The sequence below is a fragment of the Geospiza fortis genome, unplaced genomic scaffold (genome assembly GCF_000277835.1).
Source record: "Geospiza fortis unplaced genomic scaffold, GeoFor_1.0 scaffold16, whole genome shotgun sequence".
NCBI lineage: Eukaryota > Metazoa > Chordata > Aves > Passeriformes > Thraupidae > Geospiza > Geospiza fortis.
Window position 1 is genome coordinate 2,172,764 of NW_005054302.1, and position 8,873 is coordinate 2,181,636.

The 8,873-nt window shown below is 41.2% G+C and overlaps 2 protein-coding genes across 2 annotated transcripts in view; both read left to right on the forward strand.

Annotated features, from left to right (window-relative positions):
- Positions 1-1,788: 1,788 nt before the first annotated feature.
- LOC102039287 (complement C1q and tumor necrosis factor-related protein 9A) lies at positions 1,789-7,799 on the forward strand. Its single transcript, XM_005417681.1, has 4 exons — positions 1,789-1,902; positions 3,400-3,591; positions 5,546-5,608; positions 6,573-7,799. The coding sequence occupies exons 2-4, from the start codon at positions 3,426-3,428 to the stop codon at positions 7,376-7,378; spliced, it is 1,035 nt and encodes a 344-aa protein (XP_005417738.1). The 5' UTR covers positions 1,789-1,902; positions 3,400-3,425; the 3' UTR covers positions 7,379-7,799.
- The window catches only part of MIPEP (mitochondrial intermediate peptidase), a 67,248-nt gene continuing 66,033 nt past the window's right edge, over positions 7,659-8,873 (forward strand). The window contains exon 1 of the mRNA XM_005417781.2: positions 7,659-7,756. Coding sequence (XP_005417838.1) covers positions 7,659-7,756 — 98 coding nt within the window. The remainder of the gene's footprint in view (positions 7,757-8,873) is intronic.

The following is an 8,873-nucleotide window of genomic DNA, read 5'->3' on the forward strand; positions in this document are numbered from 1 at the left end:
CAGGGGTTGGAAGGTGTCCATCCGCATAACTGGAGTCACATCAGTGAAGTTCAGAAGGGCAGATCTGAGAGGAAGGAGTACCACTGCTCTTCAAGGGCTGAGTTTCTCTCCAAACACAAGGTGATGTAGGATTTATCCACTGTTTCTCCCAGGGATTTTTTTTTTTCAGCAAAGCTGAAACTGCGTAAGAGGAAAGGAGGAGCCCCAGGTGCACCATGGCCTCTTCCTATAAGCACACCCCAGATTTTAGAGATACTGACTGAAAAAGTGTCTAGAAACTGCTCTGCTAATAAGTTCAGGTATATCTAATTAGCCATCATGGTCGTTGCTGTCATATTCATCTGCTACCAAAGGTAATTAGCACAGCAGTCAATCTAAAATCCTCTGCATCTCCTGCCTTTCAATGTTTTTTAAGAGCAAATGATGAACTCTTGCTCCCATGTAATTATTTTCAAATCATTATTCTGTAATGAGACAAGGCACTAAAAAGCAGCTGAAGGAAACATTTGTCTTAAAGGCTATTTTTACAGCAGTTTTCTTGGTTGTCTGCTAAAAATGCATCAAACCAGACTAACTGCAGAGTCCATCAAGGTATAGGTAACTAATGAATGACGTTATTCCTAACTGGCAGGATGGGCTGGTTTTTAATGATGCAAACTTTTAAGTGAGAAAGGAGGCTGAGGCTAAGCATGGTTAGAAAATTTCAGATGGCGCTTAATGAGTAAAGAGAAAAGGATTGTTTATTGTGGCTCTCGCTTCTTCTTCTCAGTTAGCATAGCAGCAAGATTAATTTGGCTACAGAAGTTCATTCAAGTAGAGCAGCGAATTGCTGCCCATGGTCCCGCCTTTTCCCCAGAGCGCGGCGGACACGATGTCCCAGGTTCAAGCCAGGGCAACTCAACTCTTGCAATATTTTGGTGTCGCCACAGGGTGGTGGTGAAGATGTTACAGAAAACTTCGTTTCTCTGCAGTGCTGAGGGAATGTTCTTTGATGTGTGCAGAGCACACGTGTCACATCTTTGCAGTGTGGTGACACCCTCAGACACTTTGCAGTCGCTTGAACCAACAAGGGTGAATTAAGGCCACTTCCTCTGACACATTAACTCACTTTACTTTTGGTTTTATCCTTCACTGTTGATGATCAGCATTTAGGGAGTTGATGATAAGCTCAGTTGACTTCCACTAGTCCTTAAACAACAGCAGTTCCAGTAGTTTCAAAAAGACACTGTTAAGAATTGAGTTGTGGCTTTTTTTCAAATTAGTTACCACTAATACATAATTTAGTAACCCAATAACTTTGACTGTTGCTTGAATAGCTAGATAGAGAACCTCCTTATTACACATGAAAAACTTTGTAATTCTATTTATTCTATTTTTAATTCAACCTTATTACTTTTTTTCCATAATCACCTAATAATTATAATGCCACATTATCAGCATTTTTTAAAATTTCTATAGTCTTTGTCCCTAAATCCATTGTAAATTACCTAATTCAGAAGTTACCTTCATATTTTAGCAGCACAATAATGGTTGTGAGACATGCCTTCCATCCCACAAATCATCCAATGTCAGAGGCTAACATTTGTGTGATATATTTGTACAAAGGAACAGGAAATCAAAGCCTTATTAATCTGTTTTAACAACTTCCTTTTATGTAACAGTGGTAAAAGCCAAAGTACAGAGCACTTCAGTTTAATATTGGAATAAATAGAAAGATTCCACTTTAAACCTCTGTTTTAATTATTGAACAGCTCTCAAAATTAAATCACTGACCTTTGAGAATTTAGTGACCAAACAAGTGCTTGTCCTCAAGGCACATATTGGAGTGTGCATTCCTTTACATGAAGTTTCTATACTCAGTTTAAAGATGTCCAAGAACACTGCAAGTACCAAGTGAACAAGGTAAGAACAAAGGTCCTATATATATGATGATGATGATGATGTCAGGTTGTAGACAGGAGTGCATGTATGGGGACCAACCACACTGTCTATTCTTTAGGCAGGAAATTCTTCCCTAGACAACTGGGAATGGGGTTCTCTGTAAGTGGACAAGGACTGTCAGACTTCTCTGTAGGATGTGTCATACAGAGCATCACTTCCTTTTGAATGCTTATGGAGTCCTTTGACTAAGGCAGCAAATATTTATATAGCTGAGAAGGATCAATTTTTTATCTGTTTTCACCTTTCTTTAGTGCCACCCAGGAGCAGCAGACAAACATGGTGATCAAACATGTCTGAATAAATCCATTGGCAAAGACACCATAAATAATTTCTAATAAAGGTTCCAAAATGGGGAACTTTCCTAACACAGAATAAAAAGATTAAGGAGCATGTCCCAAAGCTGAAGTCTTACTATATAAATTAGATTAAGGGTTTAATTATTCTTATTGTGGACATACTGGTGTCTCTCTACATGGTATTTGTGCACATTGTTTCACGAGACTGAGAAATTGTGGTGAAGGGATTAAAGAGAAGACATAATTTTTTTAGTTAATGCTAGTTCATATTGCAAAAGAAATACTGATCTTACTCCTCATTAATAAAAGAACTAATTCCAAAGCCAATTGTGTAACATTTACTCATACTAACAATCACTTTTACCTGTTTAAGTATTAACCTATATAGCTGAAGCTTCTGTGCATTAGCATTTCTGGATATTAATTCCAAATAAAACAGGTATTCATTTTGTTGCTATTTGCTTTTTATTCCTCAGTCTAATCTATTCCCAACAATTGCTCTTACACTCAATTAAACCGGCTGTGTCCAGGATTAAGCCTTAATGTATTTCAATGGGCCTATATTAAAAAAAGATTATATAGGAGGGACTCTCTTATCTTTTAGTGGCAAAGTTACATGAATTGGGAGTACCCAGCTAAGGACTTGTTTTCGCCAAAAAACTCTCTTGATCCCTCACACCTTTGCCCTCATCTCACTCTGCTCCAGCTCTAACCCCTCCTCTGAGGTCAGTCAACCTATTAACCCAGCAGGGGACTAATTTGAGTGAATAATAATAAAAAAAATTTTTAAAAAATTAGAAGTGATTGCTTTGTGCTGAATGAGGGGGTTGAATTGCCTTAGCTCACCTCCCATGACATTATCTATCTCCTGGTACAACTGTGCAGTCACAAGTAGGTGCAGGGAGAAATGTGGATGGAGAATTGTGTAAAGCTAATATTTTAAATGTAGAATGATGCCAGGACTGATATGTCCATTAAATAATTATTTAAAATAGCGCTTGGTAGTCTCCAGGACTGTAATTATGCTATAGAAAGATTTATAAATAAAACGAAAGAATAGACATGGTGAAACCCCATTTCCTTATTTTCCTCCCTGCACCACCCTGCGTTCCTTTCTAAGGTAGGCATAGGCAGATGTACTTTTTCTTCTTAAATATTTCAGCCAAAATCACATAACCTATCTAAAGAATGAAAAGCTGGATTGTACTGCTGGCTGTTGTAGTCAGCACAGCAGGAACACAGAGCCAGGACGCCTGCACCCAAGGGTATCCTGGCATCCCTGGCAATCCTGGGCACAATGGCATACCTGGTCGGGATGGACGTGACGGGACAAAAGGAGACAAGGGAGATACAGGTACTGTGTTCAGAATGAATGATTTAATATATCAAATGCAAGGCCATTTACTCCCAAATTTGTCTGTAGTTACTCTGCATGAATGGGATTATTCTGCCTAGCCTGCAGAAAACATTTCAGACATTTGTCATTTACCTGTTCGAAAAAGGAAATATAAAAAAAGGCTTAATGAAAGCAAGACAGCAAATACTATGGAGATGTCAGGGTCATGGGATAAAAACAAAAGGAAAAAAGGCTTTACTTTCTATCATGTGTATCAAGTGTATTTGAAAATTTTAAAGCCTGCAAACCTACTCCTAACTACTTCTACTCCTCTAAGATAGAAACTATATTTCTGCAAAGAGCTTCAAGCCCAGTAAACAAAAAAGCAACAACTGATACCTTGTTTGGTGTCGTAGGAAGTATGCAGTGGTAAGAAGACTTCTCTTTCTTATCTAAATTATACATTGGTAGGACTTGATTCTGAGTGTGTCTACTTGCTGTAACTCAAGAGTCACTAGAGTGAGTTCAGAAATGGAGACTATTGAACAACAATGTAGGATTTATTTCTGCTCTAGCAGGCTATAATAGAGATTTGTGTGAGATATCAAAGCCAGAGATAATCTCAGCATCCTAAAGCTAATCACCCCCATAATACCTTAAGCCTTAGGTTAATGATGGCCCTTATATCCATGCTGGAATATCAAGGCCCGGGTTGCACAAGGTGATAAATCTGCAGGCATGTGGACATATAACACTTTACCACCTTTTAAAATATAAAAAGAAACAAATATTTCCATTAGCATCTTAATAGGCACATACATTTAACTGCCCTCTTCTTCTGTATGCAGGGTTCCAGAAAGGTCTGAAAAACAGAAAACCTAAAGCTTTCATATTTTCATTTATTTTCTAGAGGCCTTTCCTGCACTCCAGTAAGTTATCATGATACCATTAGATTCTGATAAACTCGCCAACATTTTTCCTAAATTCATCTGTTATGATGACTCTACTGACTGTTCTTTGTTTGAATAAAGTGGGGCGAATGCACCATTTTTACACTCTATATAGATACATCTTTGTGGTTTAATATATGAGAATTAATTTTGTTCCTTACCAAGTCAATGAAATTTCAGCAGATGCTGGGATGCACCCAATGCGCAGGAAACTGCTAAAGAACTGTTCTCTGGTCCATATGACTGGGAGCTACTCTTGGAATATAATTACAACCAAAATGCCAACTCTGTTTCTTCTGTTGCTGCACTCAGGATGTATCCAGTTATTTGATCACGGACCTCTTGGGCATCTGTACTACCTCTGTACTACAAAAATCACTTCTATAATTGCTCTCTGTAGAGCAGTGGAAAGTCCATGTCATGCTAAATACAGGGATAAAGAGTGTGAATGCCTTCCTCAGCTTTCTAGGCAATATTATTCCACTGTAATGATCCATTGCCATCGGTTAAACTCCTGCATGTCTCTTCTTGAGGTGGGAGTTCACCACTCTTAGAATCACAGAATCATTACAGCTGGAAAAGGCCTCTAAGATGATCTAGTCCAATCATTAAACCAGCACTGCCAGGCCCACCACAAAACCACATTCTTGTCTAACTGCAAGGCTTCCTGCCCCAGCAATGCTTCTTGCTGAATTTCCATGGATGGAGGCAACAAGAGAAGTTTTCACATTGGTGATCCTCACCAGGTTACAACAACTGTAAATGTCTCAATAACTCACCTCTTTATGCCAAGTATTTCATCTGCACCCCAAAAGCACCATTCTCAAGCAGAGTTTCTCTGCTCTTTGTCAACCTCTCTGTAAGATAAAACTACCAGCAGTGGCAGACACTAAAAGTCAGGAATAAGGTATGGTTTACGTTACTGTTTGGCCAGGATTGAGGAGGAAAGATTAAAGAAGGACTCTTCCCAAATTTTCTGGTAATTTGTTTAATGAATATCTGTGTTTTTATTTTTGTACTAGGTGAACCAGGAATTCCTGGAAGTCCAGGAAAAGATGGTGTCAATGGAGAGAAAGGTGAACGAGGTCAGAGAAGTGCTTCAATTTAATACTTGTCTATGAACTGCTGCCCTTGTGTTTGTGAACTCATCATACAATCTCATCTATTTTAAATTCTCTCATTTCTAAATTGAGAACAACAAACTGTACAAACAGCATTATTCCTAACAGGAGAAGCCAAAGGCTATTGAGCAGAATTAATCAGCTTCTTTTCTTGATGGATTGTGCATAGTTCTTTTTGGTGTCTTTTGTCTATCAACTGCTAAAGTGCCTTTCACATCATGAGTTCTTCACCTTCAAAACCTTGTGCAGCAACCAGAGCAGTTTTGAAGGCTTTGATCTTCTCATCAATGGTGGATGAAGGATAGGGTGGCAAGTAACAAGGACAAAACACCTTTAGTTGTGCTGCAGTAGCAACCTATGTAACCCAAGAGAAGTAGAAATTATACATAGAAATTATAGAAACATGTGACAGTTCAAGTTAAGTTCAGGGCGTTGTAAAAAAAACCCTTCCTCTTCCTCTGATTAAATTGTGAACCCTCTCACCCATTCTGTACACCAAAGGCTGTAAAAAAGTGTGGACAGATGTTGCTTTTGCATGAGATGATGTGAGCTGTCAGTGTTATCATCAGCCCACAGACAACCTTCCTTTCTTTGAGCTTATTCTTGCTGCTGCCAGCCAGAGCACCTGTTTTCTAACAAAACAGCTGGCTCTTCAGACATTATGCTTATCCTGCACTTAAATGTATTAGAAACTGTGTGTACAGTGAGCAGAGTGGGGTATGCACAGTGGAGATGCACACCTGCAAATGTATCTCCTCATGATGAGCCTCAATTTGTGCCTTCCAATGGAGGATCACAAGAAAGTTGTGGAGTTGTTTTGTTTTGTTTTTATTATTATTTGGTTTTGGTTTTGTTGTTGGTTTTTTTTTTTTTTTATTTTTATTTGGTTTTGGTTTTGTTGTTGGTTTTTTTTTTTTTTTCCCTTTAGGAACCAATGGGACTGTTGAAGAGAAGGGGAACAAAGGAGATAAAGGAGAAAGAGGACCACCTGGGAAACTGGGACCAAAAGGATTTATAGGATCAGTGGGTTACAAAGGTCAGAAGGGAGAGCTGGGACTGCAAGGACAAAAGGGGTTAAAAGGAGACATTGGACCCATAGGTCCAAAAGGGACAAAGGGTGAAATTGGCCATCCTGGAAGAGTCGGTTTCCCAGGGCCGATTGGCCCAATTGGTAATCCAGGTCCTAAAGGTAATATTGGAGGTATAGGACCACAGGGTAATCCAGGAGTTCAGGGGGAAAGAGGCTTGAAAGGAGACAGAGGAGACAAGGGGGAGGTAGGTGCCCCAGGAGTCCTGCCAAGGAGTGCTTTCAGTGTTGGCCTTACAGCCAACACCAAGTTTCCCCCTCCAAATCGCCCAATCAAGTTTGACAAGGTGCTGTATAACAGTCTGAATGACTTCAGCTCAGCTACTGGCAAGTTCACCTGCAAACACCCCGGCGTTTACTATTTCACCTACCACATCACTGTCTACTCGAGGAACGTGCGAGTAACTCTCGTGAAGAACGGCATCAAGATGCTGCACACGGTGGACAGGTACCAGAGCGGAGAGGACCAGGCCTCAGGAGCTGCCATCCTCGAGCTGCAGCGAGGAGACGAGGTGTGGCTGCAGGCCCACCAAGGAGAGGCTTTCAATGGGCTCTATGCAGATGGTGATGATGATACCACCTTCTCTGGGTTCCTCCTGTTCAGCACTGCTGACCCACTGGAGCCACTGCTGCTGCACGCCCCGTAGCTCTGCGTTATCCCTGAATGCTGCGTAACCTGAGCCCTTCAGCCCTCCCTGAGAAAGCTGTTATCTGCTGGGAAATTTCTGCTGGATTCAACAGAAAATGCTTGGTTTCAGGAACAGCTTCTGCACAAGGGAACAAGTCTTCAGAGTCTACAGTGCTGGGCTTAACAACATTAGTGGTTTGGTGACTTACTGTAGGCATTCACAGGGGTGTGTACCCCAGTTCTGAAGAACACATTTTAAAGCAAAGTGGGATGAAATAAAAGACAAAAGTTCCGGAATTATGTCGCATGGGATATCTTGTATAAACAAGAAGCAGCAGTTATTTCCAAGCCAGTTTATATCTTCCAATGTGGCATGTGTAGATGGACTTGAAACTTGGTTAGTTTCCATCCAACCACTTTAAAATAATTTTTAAAGTTGAAATTAGTGTAGTTTGATACCTCTGCAGAAGCTGCTTGCTGTGTGGCACAATCTAGTTTCATTTACAGCTTTTAAATATGGTTATATTCTCTCTGTGTAGTCACAGGTCTGAAATTGAGCAAAATGGAGTCATAGCAGGAAGTGCCATGTGGATTCTCTGATGTAGGCAGATATTCAAGGGCAGTGCAAAAATACAGCATAAAGCTGCTGTACTTCAGAATTAGCTGGTGCAAAACAAATTCTCCCGGATTAAAGATAATATTTAATCAACATTGAAGCAGCCATACCAGAGAACTGATCAAGAGTTATTTCCTGTGCCATCAAACAGGAAATAAAATATACATTAAAATTCTGTCATTTTTTTCCCCCCGAACTTCCTTCTTCTTCTTCTTCCCCCCTCCCCTGACTCCTTTTCTTCTAAAAGTCAAAAAAAATTAAAAAGAAAAAAAAAGGGAAGTCTCCTTTACTTCTCTTAGAAGAGAATAAAGCGGAGATGCCAATGGAGATGGGTCCACATCATGAAAAGCAGTGTTAGGAGCTTAAGGCCTGACTTCCCATCAGCACTTCAGAGTATCAGGGGAATGTGGGCACGTTCCCACAGTAGCTGAATCCGAGCGTGGATCACAGGACCCAGCTGGAAAGGGCACAGTGGGTTAATTCAGGAGGAACAGTTGCACTTCTCAAATGACAACGAGAGAGATACAAGGACACTCAGGCGGAGGAAAGGGCTTTGTGAAATTTTCAGCAAGACGAAGTTTTTCCCCGTAAGCCATACGTCACCAGTTTGTACCACAGAAACATCTAGACCGAAAAAAACCCCATTTTAGAAGGGCCTTAGGTTTTACTGGAGAACGTGTAGGACAGGTATCAGCTGGCAGAGGCCCCGGTGCGGCCGGTTCGGGCGCCGGTGACCCGGGAAGCGGGGCAGGCTGCGGGAGCGCTCCGAGCTCGGAGCAGAGATGCCCAGCGGGAAGCGGGACAGGCCCGGGGAGCGCTCAGAGCCCGGGGCAGAGGTGCCCGGCGGGAAGCGGAGCAGGCCGAGGGAACGCTCCGAGCCCGGGGCACAGGCGCCCGG

Coding starts and splice junctions, on each gene's coding strand:
- LOC102039287 (XM_005417681.1), top strand. CDS start 3,426: ATGAAAAGCTGGATTGTACTGCTGGCTGTTGTAGTCAGCACAGCAGGA. Junction 3,592..5,545: donor AGGAGACAAGGGAGATACAG/GTACTGTGTTCA, acceptor TTTTTGTACTAG/GTGAACCAGGAATTCCTGGA. Junction 5,609..6,572: donor TGGAGAGAAAGGTGAACGAG/GTCAGAGAAGTG, acceptor TTTTCCCTTTAG/GAACCAATGGGACTGTTGAA.